The following is an 18,474-nucleotide window of genomic DNA, read 5'->3' as shown; positions in this document are numbered from 1 at the left end:
GAGGACAGTAAAGTATTCCACCGTATACGCCAAACGTTAGTACTGTATGCATAGAATCAACACTTGTAAAGGATGTTTTTGTACCTAATGAAGTGATCCTATGGAGAAATATTCATAATTCATAATATTTCCTAATACACAGGAGTCAAAAAGACGTATTTCATACATTAAAATGACAGCTTGTATTTTGTCTGATTCCACGCTGCACTCTTGGCAACATCGGCAGGTGGCGCTGTCACGCACGGAAGAACACGCTCACGGAGAGAGAGCCAGGCTGGAGTTGACTCCAACAGACTGGGTGATAGTGAGCAAGTGTCGAGAAGGTAGAATGGAGAACGTAGAGTGAGGAAGTGCAGAATGTGCTCTTGGCTTCTTTCTTGCTCCGCGCCGGCATGGCTCCGTGACAGCGGGCGCCGCCGGCTGCTCTGACTGGAAATGAAGCGTCTCTGTCGGCGGCTGGCGGTGGCCGTGGCGGTGCTCGTGTGGCTCGGAGCGCTCGTCTACCTGCTGGTGCTCAGCCGGAGGAGGCTGCCCGAACTCGGCGTGGCTGCCGGGATGGCCGTCGTTCCTGGTCCTTTCGCCGGTCCCGGTCCTGGTGTCGGGTCCGACAAACAGGTGAGACACACACACCTGCCCCACGCGGACTTTTGTTTTCCCGCCAACTTTCCTGATAGTTTTGTGCTAACTGCGCATGCTCCTACTTCACTTGGCGGGGTAGTGCTAAGAGCAGGCACGTGGTGCGCCCACCTGTGCTGTGACGTAGGGAAGGTGAAGACTGCACACTTCCGGTCTTCGCTGATCACGTGATCTTTAACTTCAAGCTCAAACTGCTGCTGCGTTGATTGACAGCTGTCTGCCGTACATCCACAGCATGCGGTGTGCTAGCTCTGTGTCGGTGTGTGTGGGATATCTTTCTTTGTGGAGTTTTCCTTTTTGTTCCCCTTAGGAAATCATGTTTAATCTGTTCCAGGGTCAAACTGGGGCCACCATAAACCCTGTATTCAGTACACAGGCAGTGTTTCAACGTACTTGATTGAAAATTCCAAACGCTCAGAGGTTGTGGTGTCACTCTGAACTTATGGAAGAAGCACAGACCATAAGATGAGAAAGTGTGACTCCAAAACAAAAAACAAATGCGAACTACCTGGCTGTGGCGGCCATGTTTTTTTCATGTACACTTTACATTTCCATGGTGCTGCCGAGTGCAAGATAATCGGCTTCATTTTCCACTCAGAGTGGCGACGACGGCGCTGCAGGATGTCTGTTATACAAATGATCCCCACCCGCAAGCTAATTGTGTCTGGAGGCTAAATTGTATTGATCCACACACACACACACACACTCAGCCTAACAACAGTGAGGACAGATGTATTAAAAATAGATATTAGTGTGTGTAAACAAACGCTGTTAAAAAGTAATTAAGACAAAAATAGCAACACTCTAATGACATTTAATCGATTATCCAATTAATCAACAACTCAGAAAAATGCAAATTTCCCGATTTCAGCCTTGCAGATTATTATTGTATTTCCTGATGAAATGATCTTTGTGGTTTAGGTAAAACAAACATCATCTTTGATTCCATTCAGAAGACTCGACTATAATGGTAATCCTTATCTGCAGCCATAATCTCATCAATAATCCATTCATTCCATTTTTACAATATGCAGAGGACCCATAAAAGGGTTAAAATGGTGCTTTCTCATACCATATACCATACCATATCATATACCATACCATTTCATATACCATACCATATCATATACCATATCATATACTATATCATATCATGTCATATACCATATCATTTACCATATCATATACTATTTCATATCATATCATATGCCATACCATGTCATATACCATATCATTTACCATATCATATACCATATCCATGTTGTGTACTTCATGGCATAGTAAACAAAGAGGCTTGACTTCAGAAGCGTTTAAGTGCAAGTCGAGAGGAGACTGATGCAAGTTTGTGCGCTGACACGCAATCCCGTGTCATTCCTTAGCAAATAACCTTTATGATCAAGTCAACGTGCGTCAATGAACAGACGCCAGCCCGATCTCGGCGGCAAGACTCATCATCAGTGCCGCTTTGCAGCCTGACTCGCGCTAAAAGCGACCACAAACAACATGGACGTGTCTCCTTTGGCACACTTGTGTACTTACACTTGCTCTTTTGGGTGCACTTAGTATTTGGAGTCTTTGAGTGTCGCTCTACGGCGTGCTTAAGTGCACACTCGCCTCTTTACACCTTCCCTTTGGCACTGCGCTTGCATCTTTTTAGTGCACACATGCACACTTACATACTCTCACATAGTATTTTGAGTGCATAAAGGCACACTTGTGTACTTACACCTAGTCCTTTGAGTGCCGAAGTGCATACATGGGAATGTACACTTAATATTTTGAGTGCATACATGCACACTTGCATAGTTAAACTCAGTCTTTTGAGTGCACATGTGCAGACTTGTGTGCCTACACTTAGTCTATTGAGTGTATAAGTGCATACTTGAGGATGCACACTTAATATTTTGAGTGCATACACTTGCATAGTTAAACTCAGTCTTTTGAGTGCACACGTGCATACTTGCGTGCCTACACTTAGTCTATTGAGTGTATAAATGCATACTTGGGGATGTACACTTAATATTTTGAGTGCATACACTTGCATAGTTAAACTCAGTCTTTTGAGTGCACGCGTGCATACTTGCGTGCCTACACTTAGTCTATTGAGTGTATAAGTGCATACTTGGGGATGCACACTTAATATTTTGAGTGCATACACTTGCATAGTTAAACTCAGTCTTTTGAGTGCACACGTGCAGACTTGCGTGCCTACACTTAGTCTATGGAGTGTAAAAGTGCATACTTGGGGATGTACACTTAATATTTTGAGTGCATACATGCACACTTGCATAGTTAAACTCAGTCTTTTGAGTGCACACGTGCAGACTTGTCTGCCCACACTTAGTCTATTGAGTGTATAAGTGCATACTTGGGGATGTACACTTAATATTTTAAGTGTATACACTTGCATAGTTAAACTCAGTCTTTTGCAGACGTGCGTGCCTACACTTAGTCTATTGAGTGTATAAGTGCACAGTTGCATCCTTACACTTTGTGTACATTGAAGAGTATGGCAAAATGCAGTACACTGTCAGTATTCGAGTACTGCACTCAGCACACTCAAAATGGGGAGTGTCCTGCCAACATTTGGATTGGAATATAAAGGACATTTCCAAGAAAATAATGGAAATTCCTTGGTCCCTGAGCAAGTGCAACAGTGCTGAGTACTCAGCGTGTTTCTCCTTCTTGATTTCCAACCCACGGCTCGTGAAACCTGGCCACAGCGCCGCCTGCAGGGCTTCCATGGAAGAGCAGCTCAGTGGTCAGCTTTGATCGTCCTTCACAGGCGATGAACCTGAGCGTGTTGACTGGACACTTCATTAGGTACACCATGTCATCAGATCCAGTTGGGAAAGCTTATGTTGACCTTTTGGGAGGTATTCAGTCAACAATATGTCCTGATGATGCCGGAAGCTGTTTCCGATATTTTGACCAAATTATTTTTGGGGAATGTCAAAATATTAGCAACGACTATTTTGCCTTTTGTCTCGCATAGAATCTAGTTTAATGAAGTGGTCTTTTACATGCTATTTTCTTGGAATGTATGCAGCGTGTGTGTGTGAGCGTGTGTGTGTGTGCTCCATTGAAATGCAAATGAATATTTCCCCCGTCCTGAAGGCATTAGCCTGCACTCATGTTTACCTCGCGGGACTACTTCCTACAAAGAATGACATGTCTTCTACACACACACACACACACACACACACACTCATCTGCATGCCTGCACACACGCTGAGCCTTTGAAGCTGCTTGTGTGTGTGTGTATGTGCGTGCGTGTGCGCTTGAGTTCAGTCGGAGGAGTCCAACCAAACACGCTAGGATGAATTGCCATCCCATCCAAGGCTGTAAAACCTCCATTGTTGTCTATGGATTATTTCATTCATTCATTCATTTTCTGACGCTTTTTACTCACGAGGGTCGCGAGGGGGGGGGTGCTGGAGTCTATCCCAGCTGTCTTCGGGTGAGAGGCGGGGTACACCCTGGACTGGTGGCCAGCCAATCACAGGGCACATATAGACAAACAACCATTCACACTCACATTCATACTAATTAACTAATTAATAATAATTAACCTAGCATGTTTTTGGAATGTGGGAGGAAACCCACGCATGCACTGGGAGAACATGCAAACTCCACACAGAGATGGCCGAGGGTGAAGGGTGGAATTGAACCCTGGTCTCCTAGCTGTGAGGTCTGCGCGCTAACCACTAGACCGCCGTGCCACTCATTTCATAATAATTACATGAAAAAAGAATTCATTGATCCAGATTTCAACTTTGGCAGCAAAGTAAACCCTAACAATCTCACATGACCACCAACGCGGCCTCTGATTGGCCGCTTGCAGACGGCAAGCTTTGTGTTTTTCTTTGTGACTTTTCTCCAGTAAGCAAGATGGACCTTCCATTTCCACGCGTCTGTGAAGTGATTCATTTGCTGGTCATGTGCACGTGCGGCGGCCATTCTTCCTCAGCGGGAGCTGTTCACGCAGGCGGGAGAGAGGGAGGGAGGGAGGGGTAAGGGAGGGAAGTGAGTTTTGTTGCAGCTGTAAGCAGCTGACGGTAACAATAACAGAAATAATAATAAAAATAGTCCTCGTCATCACTCACTTTCATGCCGTGCAGCTGGCATGGCCGCCGCCGAGCGTGGAGGAACATTCCACCGCCGGCAAATACGATTTATATGCATCATTCTTTTTTATAACCAATAAATCATTGATTGAAATATCATCATGAAATATGATAATGACTAATCCATACAATAGTGTTGATTAGAATATTCATTGTAATGAAGTCACTGATGGAAATACATTTGGAACATTCCATCTTGGGATAGAGGATTGTTGTGCTCATCCATTGGCGTCTAAATAGACGTGGAAGGGGGCAGAAGTAAGTATTTGGTTTACCGTAATACTTCTAATACACACGCACATGGAACCTACTGTATGTTGTCTTGGTGGTCTTTATGTGGTGGACTCGAGCAGTTGACCTGGAGTCATGTGACCAAGCAGATGGAAGATGGTGTATGCAGTACAATATAATACTCTAATACTACTAATAATACTCGAATCCGTGTTTTCATGTCTCCCCACTTTTTTATTCATCGTCTTTGTCCTGTCTTTACTTTAGAAGCGTTCCCTCAAATAAGGTGGTCGCTAACAGTGTGTTGCGATTGTGTTTAACCCCCCCGCCCGCCCCCCTTCACTCCCCAGCGCCCACAGCCACATGATGAAGGAGCACATTCGTCCCCCTAAAAGCCTGACGCTGTGTTTTTCATTTTTCCGCTTTATGAAAGATTCCGTCCCTTCCCAAAAGAAAGCGCAATCATCAGCAAGTTAGCGTGCGGCGCAATCAAGCACCTTTTAGGCGGCTAATTGACCGCAGTGCACGTACGTGTGCGTGCACGTACGTCTGCTTTTTGCTCACGGGTGGAATCCTTGGGAAGGAAAATGTCTGACCTTGTAACTTCCCACTCAGGAACACACTTGCATACTTACACTCATGCTGTGTACTCACATGGAATACTTCCGTACTTCCTGAGTTTAGGAATCTTGACAGTGGGGTCCTAAAAGCACACACACTCTACACAGTACACTTAGTGTGTACTTGACTTGTACTTACTGCTGTGTAACACTTTAGTCTGTACTTGCATACTTAGTATTTTGAGTGCATTATTGCACACTTGCATACTTTGACATAGTCTTTTGAGTGTTTACGTGCACTCTTGCATACTTACACTATTTTGAGTGCATAAGTGTGCACTTGTGTACAAACATTTGGTCTTTTGGTTACACAAGTGCGCAGTTGTGTCTTTTGAGTGCGCATGTGCTCACCTGCTTATGTGCACTTTGTGGTTTTAGCACAGAAGTGCACATTTGCATACTTACACTATTTTGAGTGCATAAGTGTGCACTTGTGTACAAACATTTGGTCTTTTGGTTACACAAGTGCGCAGTTGTGTCTTTTGAGTGCGCATGTGCTCACCTGCTTATGTGCACTTTGTGGTTTTAGCACAGAAGTGCACATTTGCATACTTACACTATTTTGAGTGCATAAGTGTGCACTTGTGTACAAACATTTGGTCTTTTGGTTACACAAGTGCGCAGTTGTGTCTTTTGAGTGCGCATGTGCTCACCTGCTTATGTGCACTTTGTGGTTTTAGCACAGAAGTGCACACTTGCATACTTACACTATTTTGAGTGCATAAGTGTGCACTTGTGTACAAACATTTGGTCTTTTGTTTACATAAGTGCGCAATTGTGTCTTTTGAGTGTGCATGTGCTCACCTGCTTATGTGCACTTCTTGGTTTTAGCACAGAAGTGCACATTTGAATACTTACACTATTTTGAGTGCATAAGTGTGCACTTGTGTACAAACATTTGGTCTTTTGGTTACATAAGTGCGTAATTGTGTCTTTTGAGTGCGCATGTGCTCACCTGCTTATGTGCACTTTGTGGTTTTAGCACAGAAGTGCACACTTGCATACTTACACTATTTTGAGTGCATAAGTGTGCACTAGTGTACAAACATTTGGTCTTTTGGTTACATAAGTGCACAATTGTGTCTTTTGAGTGCGCATGTGCTCACCTGCTTATGTGCACTTTGTGGTTTTAGCACAGAAGTGCACACTTGCATACTTACACATTCTCTTTTGAGCGCAAAAGTGCACACTTGCTTACTTAGACTTGTGTCTTTTGAGTGCACAAGTGCTCACCTGTGTACTTACACTCAATCTTTTGAGTGCATTAGTGCTTTGGGTGTATAATTGCCCACCTGTGTCAGTGTACACAGTATACTTATTGAAGTCATGTATTTGTGGTAATAGAATACTATATGTCATATTGTGTGTGCTTGGTGATGCGTGTAGGATTGAGACATCCATCTAGTTTATGGAGGATAAAGAGAGCAGAAGAGCAGAAAGAAGGCTAACAAGAAGGAGGAGAAAAGAGGACAAAGATGGAGGAGTGATGCGAGATGACGAATGGCGGCAAACAGAAGGAGGGAAGAGTACGGGTGGTGGGGTGGGGAGGGGGTGACAAGGTCGAGATGACAGCCAACAAATGAAGAACGTGAAAGCTGACAGACGACAAGATGTGTGTACTTTTCCCTTTGTGCTGCTGGACTGACGCCTCGTGTCGCCATGGTTGCATCACACTTCTTCTTTCTCTTTCTTCTTCTTCTTCTTCTTGGCGGGGAGTCGGTGAGGCCTTCCTGACCTCTGGTGTTATTATTATAATTATTATTAGTAGTCTTATTTCATTTTATATGACTAGTATTACTACTAATAATAATTGTGACTAATATTGTGTTAATTATCGAACATAATTATTGATGAATTCTATCGGCATTGCCGTCTTTCCACTTGAATGGGTCGAATCGCCAGGTTTTCCCTGGAATGTCGTGCAGGGATTGGAACCTTCAAGATGAAACAAAGTTCATGCACAGAACGACCATAAAGTGTACATATGTGTTGATGTTCATGTGCCCTGAGGCGTTCAGGCGCACTCGTAATTGTGAGTGTTGGGCGATAATTGTTTTTCATTTTCATCCACGTACCCCCCCCTTAATGATCTACTGAGTATGCGTACCCCCGCTCAGTAGAAGAGCAAATGGCCCCCCGGTGCCGGAGTTTGGACACCCCTGACATAAGCTAGTGGTTCTTTTTCTCCTTGCAGGCGTTGAATGGTTCCTTCCTGTCTGCTTGCTCTGCAGTGTTTACATCCCTCGCCACCAGGCACACACACACACACACACACACACACACATGTGTGTATTGACCAGCTAAAGTAGATTTAGCAGTAGAAGGTGAAGGATTTTGCTGTGCTCCAGCGTGCACATACAGTATGGATTAGCCAGCAGTGATATCTATGGCAACAAGAAGCCAGAAGGAGGAGGAGGAGGACGAGGAGGAGGAGGAGAAGGTGCTCAACATCTGGACGCTTTAACCCTTTCACCATGCTGCCAAAACACTCATCCACCGACATGGATGTTTTTTTTCTCCTTTTAGTGTGAAGGATAAACTGTGCATCTGTTGCAAGGTGACGTCCCAGCTGTCCCCGTGCGCACACACACACACACACACACGCAACCTTGTTTAGAGCTACAGTGGTGATAAAACATGGAAGTGGAACATTCGCATGGCGGACATTGGAATTGGTTTGTGTTTTCACAACATCCTACACAAGGATCAATGCTACTTTAGAGTAGTCAGTGTACAGCCGGCATGGCGCTGCCGATGTTGCTGTGGATGTTCTGAGGTCCTGCCTCTCGCCACTGCGAGCGGCGCAGCGCCACGCTTGGCTTTTCAAACGCGGTTAGTCGAGCTCCCTATCGATTGTCGACAAGAGGACGCCCGTCTGCTTTATTTTGGCCGCTTCTCTCCTTCAATTCCTTGCTTCCTTCTTGCCGCTCCTGTGGTCACTTTCTCTGTTACTCGTGTTCTTCACGCTTCGTTGTTACGGCCGCCGGGGGAACAACTACGCACACACACACACACACATATGCACACACAGCCCTCTAATGGGCCCATTTAGACAAAGTGTGGCATCAGCAAGTGTGCCACTGAGCAACGAGAAGGAGGGGAAGATGTTAACACATCAAACTGCGACCCCATGAGTGTCTGTGGGCTGGTTGAGAAGAAATATGGCCGCCGGCCTCCTCTCTATATTTTGTCAAGACAGTCAAGGCTTGAGAGAAGTCTGTGTCCATCTTGTACAGCATTGTAGATCGGGGGTCTCAAACACACGGCCCGCGGGCTAAATGTGGCCCACAGGACACTAGTTTGAGGCCCCCGCCTTGATATGAAAGTTTAATGTTAGTGCGGCCCGCGCAAGTTTGATATGGATGCTGTATGGTATCATGTACCCAGAAAAAATTATTACGTTTGATTAATGTTCATGTTAAAGGTTAAATAACTGTTAATAGTTATCCTCCCTATCCGTGTGGAAGTGGTAAGTTTTTGGCTATTTAAGTTTAAAGGAAATAACTTGAAGGCTACCGTGTAGGTCGCTAGCTCTCTAGTTTGCGAGTTAGCATGTGTCTCAAGACCCTGCAGTTGCGCAATATGTTGTAAATAAAAAGAGTATAAATGTGACTATAGTCGTGTTTTGTCATGTCTACAGGGCTCTAATAATGCTTTGTTCATTTTAATCTGGAAAAAATAATTTGTCTACCCACCAACTATATGTGGTTTCTTAAGTTTTTATTATTTGCCGTTTTATTATTATTATTATATTTATTTATTAGTGATTGATTGGTTTTATTTATTCTTGATTTGTTTATTTATTTTTCATCTTATTTTGTGCAGAAAAATAAAAATTAAGATATTTGAGAACAGTGGAATGTTTTATCAGAGAAAGCAAATCGAAACCAAAGCAAAGTTTATTCATTTTTCTGTTTTTAATAAATGCGTTTTTTTTTTTTTTTTTGAAAACCTGATGCGGCCCAGTCTCGCCCAGACCCTAGGTCCAGTGGCCCCCAAGTAAATTCAGTTTAAGACCCCTGGTGTAGATGCAAATATGGTCATATAATCAAACATGGTGCACGAGTGCTGCCGGCGTTTCATCCAAGCCCCGCCCTAACTGGACCTCTGTGCCCCCCCAACACAGATGTCCGACGCCGAGTGGGAGGACATGTTGGACGGCTTTGACGAGCGAAGTTACTTGAGCGCCCGACGCTGGAGGCCCGGCGACGACCCGTACACGCTGTACGCCTTCAACCAGAGGGAGAGCGAACGCATCCCCAGCAACCGAGCCCTGAGGGACACCAGGCACCTCAGGTAGGACACACACACACACACACACTTCCCTCAAAGTAAAGCTGGACTCCAGGCCACCTCCATGCCCCTCCCTTTCCTGTTCCGACTGCGTGTTGGAAGGTGAGGAAGCGGCGTGGGCGCTCATTGTTGGGCTCTGGCTATGTCCTGGAGCGATGCTGATGCTGCAAGATGGCATCTGCTGGGAGATAAAGATAGCGTGCTTCCTCGTCTGACTCATCGTGTGTGTTTTCAAAGCCAAGCAAAGTTTCCGCCAACAAAGTTTGCCTTGGTCTCCTTTTTAGAGAAGCGACTCTTTTGGCTCGGCTCACTAAAAAGAGTCGGATCCTTCGGCTCCCAAACAGCTCCTCGGATTTGTTTTGTTGCAATTTCTTGACAAAATGTCTACAAAATCAAGTCATTTTTGTTCCTATTTATTTATTTTTTACACATTTTAAAGTCTTTTTTTTCTTTTAACAGTTATATTTAAGACCTTTTTGTTTTTAGGACATTTTACACTTTTACTTAACTCACCATTTCTACTTATAGTTATTGGTGTCATTTTTAAATACATTTTATGGAAGTCATTTTTATTTGATTTATTTTATACACTTTTTGTCAGTCATTTCTAAATTGAAAAAACTTTATTAGACATCAAGTCCAATCAAATCAGTGAAAACAAAAGCAAGTGTTAATAAAAAAAAAAAAAAAGCCTGGAGGTGAATAAGTTAAAGCATTTCTGATTGTGTGCGACTCTAACGTGGTTTGGGACCAAAAGGACTCTTTTCTTTTTGGGTACCAGATTGAGTGGTGGGGTACCAAAATAGGGGATTGTCTTCCATACCAACGGAAGTTTTACCCTCCCCCCCATGTTTTGACACTGGAGAGGCAAACATGGCAGAGTAGCAAAGTGTAGTGCATAGCAGTGGGGGGAGGGGGGGGGATCCAAGCAAGACGTTGCATGTTGGGCTCTGTCTAAGTCCTGGAGGGATGCTGATGCTGCGAGTTCACATCTGTCCTGCTGGATCTTTCGTGTGTGTTGGTATGTCCCACGCTGCATGTGATGTGTGTATAATGAGTTGTTGCATGCCTGTGTGTGCGTTACTAACAGTTCCTGTGTGTGTGTGTGTGTATGTGTGTGTGTGTGTTAATGAGTGTGCTTCCTTGTGTTTCCGAGGAGGGAAATGTGCTGTGTCGCTGGCATACGGCGACGGCTCGTGTGCGGCAAAGAAAGTGAGAAAAGCGTAGGAGGATGGGGAGTGGTAGGTGGGGGTGGGGGGGCATGATAACATTCATTTATCTTGCTGGGGACCACTTTGTATGTGTGTGTGGGGGGGGGGTCTGCTGTATCAGCTGCTGTGAAGCCAGCATGTTAGCGGCAGGGGCACATGAAAGACTCATGACCCCCTTCCCTCCAAAAAACATGATAGCATCTCAGGCTGAGCCTTTTCCTTTGGCAGAAACTCTTCTTCTTCCACGATGAGTGATGGAGATGGCTTTGAAGGTGGCAAAGACGGTCTTTCTTTCTATCTTTCCCTCCATCTTTCCCTCTACGTTTCCCTCCATCTTTCCCTCTATCTTTCTATCTATCTTTCCCTCCCTCTTTCCCTCTATCTTTCCCTCCATCTTTTTCATTGGCAATTTCACTGCTGTGTTATTGTACAATGACAATAAAGAAGTTTATCTTTCTCTGCATCCTTCCCTCCATCTTTCTATCTTTCTCTCCATCCTTGCCTCTATCTTTCTATCTTTCCCTCCAGCTTTCTATCTTTCCATCCATCTTTCTTTCTATCTTTTCCTCCATCTTTCCATCTTTCTTTCCATCTTTCCCTCTGTTTTACCCTCCATCTTTCCCTCCGTCTTTCCCTCTGTCTTTCCCTCCATGTTTCCCTCTACCTTTCCCTCCATCTTTCCCTCTATCTTTTCCTCCATCATTCCCTCTATCTTTCCATCCATCTTTCTCATTGGCAATTTCACTGCTGTGTTATTGTACAATGACAATAAAGAAGTTCATCTTTCTCTCCATCCTTCCCTCCATCTTTCTATCTTTCTATCTTTCCCTCCATCTTTCTTTCTATCTTTTCCTCCATCTTTCTATCTTTCCCTCTATCTTTCTTTCCATCTTTCTTTCCATCTTTCCCTCTGTTTTACCCTCCATCTTTCCCTCCGTCTTTCCCTCCGTCTTTCCCTCTGTCTTTCCTTCCGTCTTTTCATCCATCTTTCCCTCCATCTTTCCCTCTGTCTTTCCCTCCATCATTCCCTCTATCTTTCCCTCTATCTTTCCCTCCATCTTTTTCGTTGCCAATATCCTTGCCTTATCTTTCCCTCCATTTTTCTCTTTCCCTCCATCTTTCTATCTATCTTTCCCTTCAGCCTTCCCTCTATCGTTCTATCTTTCCATCCATCTTTCTATCTTTCCCTCTTTCTTACTTTCCATCTTTCCCTCTGTTTTACCCTCCATCTTTCCCTCTGTCTTTCCCTACGTCTTTTCCTCCATCTTTCCCTCTACCTTTCCCTCCATCTTTCCCTCTATCTTTCATCCATCTTTCCCTCCATCTTTTTCATTGGCAATTTCACTGCTGTGTTATTGTGCAATGACAAAAAAGAAGTTTATCTTTCTCTCCATCCTTCCCTCCATCTTTCTATCTTTCTCTTCATCCTTGCCTCTATCTTTCTATCTTTCCCTCCATTTTTCTATCTTTCCCTCCATTTTTCTATCTATCTTTCCCTTCAGCCTTCCCTCTATCTTTCTATCTTTCCCTTCATCTTTCTTTCTATCTCTTCCTCCATCTTTCCCTCCATCTTTCTATCTTTCCCTCCATCTTTCTTTCCATCTTTCCCTCTGTCTTTCCCTCCATCTTTCCCTCCATCTTTCCCTCCAGTCGTCCCTCCTGTATGGAGGTCACTTGGTTCCAGACCCAATAGTAATAAGTGAATAAATAGTAAAATAGTATTGAATATGAATAAACGTAATATTGACGAATATGATATGCTCGTACACTCCAAATACGCCCTTGTAGTCACCTTCACACTTATTCTGTCTTTACATCACTAAGTATTTTAGTAAAAACTGCGCTATAAGTGAGGGAGGGGGCCTCACATCGGAACCCAGATGTAGGATGATGTGGGCCGGCGTTCCTCGCCTCCACGTTAGATACCATAGATGGTATCGGTGACGGCGTACAGGCGCCAGGTTGCCGCCTGGCAGCATCAAGACTGTCGGACGTGTTTTTGTGATGATTATTAGCAGTTAAAATGTCATCTCTCCACTCCACAGTCGATGCAGCACAAAGGAAGGGGATGATTGACAGGTGGGTCGGAGAGTAAAAAGTAGATGGAGGAGGAGGAGCACAGCCAGCAGGTGAAGAAAAGCTGTGTTATTTTCCCAGCAGGCCTTCACATTAGAGCAAGTGGCAGCTGCTCAGAGGGGTTTTAACCATCCACTTCATTAGGTACACCCCCTCTGCACATCCTGTCGGAATATCACTGGGACTCCTCACAGTGCATCACGCTCACCGATGCTGCCGTGCATTCAAAGCCTGCACATACTGCAGGTCAGACGGGGGGGGGGGATTAATAAGGAAGAGCCGCAAGCCGCTGAGAGGCGAGATGAGCGTGTGCGTGTGCGTGCACGTGTAAAGCACTCCAGCGCCGGGCTATTATCTCAGTGAACCGGAGCACCTCCCTCAGCAGGGATGAGATCCAAGCACCGAGACAATGAGCTGAGGCACGCTGGGAGCAAACATGGCCGACCGGCGTGTTGATATGGCAACGCCGTCCTGCTGCAAGTTAAAGAGGCCACGCCAAGAAAGGCCAAGCTATGGGCGTGTCCTGTACACCAAAAGCCCCGAGCCATTGGTTGACACAAAACCGTATACGTATAATGGTAAAGGTCTACTTCCTGTGAGAGCGTGTTCCACCCCTCCATTATGGAAACAACCCTCGTATCGCCACGAGGAGGTTGTGTTATGTTGAGACCTCTGCAGGGGGCGGGGCCTGTCAGGTGCTAATTAGCCCTATCGGCTCGCCAGCCATCCTCGGGCGGCGACGCTAACGAGGCGCGGCCGTTCAATAAGCGGCACGGAGCGGCGGCAGTGCTGGCCTCGTCAGCAGTCAAGCGTTCATCAAACCATTAACATCTCCGCCTCTGGACGCCGCGGGAAGCAACATGGCCGACTCCCGTGTTGGTTAAATAAGTTTGGATGAGAGTTGAGGGCGGACCACGAGGATAATGGTGCGCTGCTTCCTGTCGGCCTGAGCTGACAGATGTGCGTTTCCTGTGCGCGTACGAGTGTTTCCACGTCGGAACATCAAAACACGGCAAAAGCTCTCTGAGCTTCTTGTATTGTGTCTAAGCCGCTGATGCGGAACCGCAGCTCTCCACCGCCGCCGCCGCCGCTGACAGTGATGCTAAGCGGCTTTAGGCTAGCAGCTAGCGTCGTGGCTAACGGCCCCACCCACCCACTCAGTGTGTGTGTTTGTGTGTGTGTGTGAGCCTATTGAGATGTTTAGCATTGTGGGCCTTGTTGTCATGTCATGGCTTTGTTGCTGAAGGAGGAGAATGACAAGGAATTACAAACACTTTTCTCATTTCTCATCCACTTCACCGCCTAAATCCACTTCAGTGATGGCAGTGATGGGGGGGTACGGAGGACAGGATGAGGAGGAGTATGATGATGCATGACAATGGATGGATGAGGAAAATATTCAAGATGATGAGGCGGCTGATGAGGATGATTGGGAGGATGAGAAGGATGAAGGAGGGTGATGAGAATAACGAGTGTTGAGGATGAGGATATCATGAGCTGGAAGAGGGATGAGGATGATGATGATGAGTATGAGAAATGGTGAAGATGAGTACCATACAGATGATAAGGAAGGCAAAGATGAGTCTTGAGAATGATGAGAATAGGCATAATATGGCATATGAGAATATGATATTGACAATATGATACATAGGACGACTATAATGGGATGTAGTATAGTGTGTAGTTCTATGCAGGGTTCTATATAGAGTGTAATAGTGTTTTGTGTGTGTGTGGTTTAGTCATCTGATTGAATTATTGATGGTGTGTGTGTGTGTGTTTGTGTGTGTTTCTTGTTATCCTTCCACTGTGTTTGACCGTTTGCTGAGTTTGTGTTTTGCGTGTGATTGATTGGTTGATTGATGCTGTCAATCATCTGCTCACGATGCTTGTGTGGCCTCCTTTGACCTTTCAGTCTTTATTTTGGGTGTCAATCTAATCAGGATGAGCGGTCGATAGCCGCTGTCATTGATTGACGATTGATTGGCCGCTGGGCTGCTCCCCATTAGTGTTAGCGTTATTGTGGCCATGCACGACTTTGTGTGTGTGTGTGTGTGTGCGTGTGTGTGTGAGATAAGACATTTATTGTTATGTAAGAGTAATCCTACTCTGCGTCATTTTAATCCCATTTAGTGCGACGCACTGATTAAGTTAATCCGAGCTGCTGGATGTACGATGTTGCCATATATGGGCGTTCCGGCATCGATCAGTGTTGGCGCTGAGCCGCCTGAGGGCGTGGCCTGGTTAATTCCTCTAATCAAGTCCTGCCTCTGAAGATGAGGTGTGTGAAGGAACTGGCCGTCAGCCAATGACAAGCGACATCGTAGAAGGGATGGAATTTGAACTGATGATCTTGTTTTCTTCTTCTGGTCATTGTTGGGGGAACAGGAACAGGAAATGAAGCGCCTTGCCGTGATTGGTCGTTATTGTCGGTGTTTCTTTGGTCTGATGTGCACATACGTGTGCTGCTCAACATCTGTCATTTGTGTATTTTAGTGTTATTTGGTCTGCCCAAGTGTAGAGGGGCGTGGCAACATGGCTCACATACGTGGAATGGGAGGCACTATATTTCATTATAGGGGTGACTATAGTCATTATAGGGCTGACGATAGGGGTGATGGCAGTCATTATGGGGTGACTGTAGTCATTATAGGACCGACTATAGGGGTGACAGTCATTATAGGGGTGACATAGTCATTATGGGGTGACTGTAGTCATTATAGGGTGACGGTAGTCATTATAGGGGTGACTATAGGGGTGACGGTAGTCATTATGGGGTGACAGTAGTCATTATAGGGGTGACTGTAGTCGTTATAGGGGTGACTGTAGTCGTTATAGGGGTGACTATAGTCGTTATAGGGGTGACAGTAGTCATTATAGGGGTGACTATAGTCGTTATAGAGGTGACTATAGTCGTTATAGGGGTGACGGTAGTCATTATAGGGTGACGGTAGTCATTATAGGGGTGACTATAGGGGTGACGGTAGTCATTATGGGGTGACAGTAGTCATGATAGGGGTGACTATAGTCGTTATAGGGGTGACTGTAGTCGTTATAGGGGTGACAGTAGTCATTATAGGGGTGACTATAGTCGTTATAGGGGTGACGGTAGTCATGGGGTGACGTTAGTCATTATAGGGGTGACTATAGGGGTGACGGTAGTCATTATTGGGTGACGGTAGTCATTATGGGGGTGACTGAGGTGGTTATAGGGGTGACTGTAGCCGTTATAGGGATGACTATAGTCGTTATAGGGGTGGCTGTAGTCATTATAGGGGTGAGGGTAGTCATGGGGTGACTGTAGTCATTATAGGGTGACGGTAGTCATTATAGGGGTGACTATAGGGGTGACGGTAGTCATTATGGGGTGACGGTAGTCATTATCGGGGTGACTATAGGGGTGACGGTAGTCATTATTGGGTGACGGTAGTCATTATGGGGGTGACTTAGGTGGTTATAGGGGTGACTGTAGTCGTTATAGGGATGACTATAGTCGTTATAGGGGTGACTGTAGTCATTATAGGGGTGACTATAGGGGTGACGGTAGTCATTACGGGGTGATGGTAGTCATTATGGGGTGACGTAGTCATTATAGGTGTGACGTAGTCATTATGGGGTGACGTAGTCATTATAGGGGTGACGTAGTCATTATGGGGTGACTGTAGTCATTATAGGGGTGACTGTAGTCGTTATAGGGGTGACGGTAGTCATTGTAGGGCGACGGTAGTCATTATGGGGTGAGGGTTGTCATTGTGTCTTTCTTAAAGGGATAGGACAAATGAGTGTGTTTGATGGACGTGTAACCTGTTTGTGGGGGTCAGTGGATCAAATATTATTTCCCTCAATCAAATACAAAATGTTTACATTGTGTTCAAATGAACTGGAGTGCTCATATCCCGATCAGGCAGTCAGCTTACAAAATCAGCGGGGATCAAATACTTATTTTATTCCATCAGAATTCTTGAGCTCTCTTTTTCTATTCACCGCAGTAAATTTCTATTGTGTTCATAAAATGAAAGTTGTCCAGAAAAAAGGACCAAAATCAGTTAAAGAGCTTTAAAACGACGCTCATTTCGCCCGCCGCCGCTAACAAGACAAACAAGCTGACGCTAGCTAGTCTAAATGTAAATTTCCAGCGGGCTACTGTACTGCATGAATAAATATTAACCTCTTAGAGGTGAGCCCCCCCGGACCCGTAATGAATGCGCCCCGCTCAGCACGCCTGCACGGCTTAGTGCCGAAGAAAGAAACTCCTTTCACTTGCCGCCCGTGTCCTTGATGAGCCGCGCCACCGGCCGACTCGCTGGACTGTTAGCGCCTGGCTTTGCTGCTCCGAGTCATTACGTGTCAGCGGCCTTGTTTTAGTCCTCCTCCTCGTGGCTTCGCTGGAAAATGCTGTTCAAGAATGGGAATGGGAATCTCATGACAGGAAGACTGAGCTTTAAAACCAACAGCAGGAGGAAAGTCACTTACTGTTGTAATAAAATAATAATAAAATATACTGTAAAGTGAATTAAAAATATAATATATATATATATATATACACTGTATGTAATATAGCAATCATATTATAATGTAAAATATTTAAAAAATATAACAATTTTAAAATAAATACATTAAAAATACATTTAAAAAATGACATTTTAAAATAAATTTATCCATACTGTTTTTTAAGAATGCATAGCATAAAATACACACAATTTGTTTAAATAAATGAATAACATTTTAAAATATGTGCACTTGTTGAAAAAAATTAATGCAAAAAAATATATAATATAAAATATTTTTACATAGTCTACTTACAATTTTGAATAAAAAAATAACATTTTGGCTGCACTAACCTTAAAAAATGTTTTGTTGCTTGCTCATGTGAGCTAATGCTAATGCGCTACAACACGAAATGAATGCTAATGAACGCTAACAAATGCTAATGCGGTGCTAATCTAGCTGCCGTATTTGAGAAAGAGCTAATTAATTAAATTCGATTGAATTGTTGGTGATGTTTCAATGCAAAGGGAAGACATAATCCATCAGTTTTAATTAGCGTAAGAAGGACAAATCCAAGCAAATAGAGGAGAAGAATATGGAGTGTGTTATTAAAAGCTGAGTCAGCATCTCGCGTATGTGAAAGTCTTTTTGTGTTTCAGTAGTGAAGGTGAGTGAGTGTTGCGGGATGTATTGTGGGATTGTAATACGTTTAATCCCCGTCCCGCTGCCTGCTAATCCAAATGGAGCGATGAATAGCCTTGAAGCTAATAGGAGCACTGCGTTTGAACACTGCCT

The 18,474-nt window shown here is 44.6% G+C and overlaps 1 protein-coding gene across 2 annotated transcripts in view; it reads left to right on the top strand.

The window, feature by feature from the left end:
- Positions 1-255: 255 nt before the first annotated feature.
- Positions 256-18,474, top strand: part of galnt14 (UDP-N-acetyl-alpha-D-galactosamine:polypeptide N-acetylgalactosaminyltransferase 14 (GalNAc-T14)) — a 43,331-nt gene continuing 25,112 nt past the window's right edge. For both annotated transcript variants that reach the window (XM_058065398.2, XM_078794617.1), the window contains exons 1-2: positions 256-615; positions 9,741-9,910. In XM_058065398.2, the coding sequence (XP_057921381.2) occupies positions 436-615; positions 9,741-9,910 (350 nt within the window). In that variant the 5' untranslated portion in view covers positions 256-435. The remainder of the gene's footprint in view (positions 616-9,740; positions 9,911-18,474) is intronic.

This window comes from Doryrhamphus excisus, linkage group LG11 (assembly GCF_037039965.1).
Source record: "Doryrhamphus excisus strain RoL-2023G ecotype Guam linkage group LG11, RoL_Dexc_Guam_v1.1, whole genome shotgun sequence".
NCBI lineage: Eukaryota > Metazoa > Chordata > Actinopteri > Syngnathiformes > Syngnathidae > Doryrhamphus > Doryrhamphus excisus.
The sequence above is the reverse complement of the archived record's forward strand: the minus strand, read 5'-3'. Positions and strand labels throughout refer to the sequence as shown.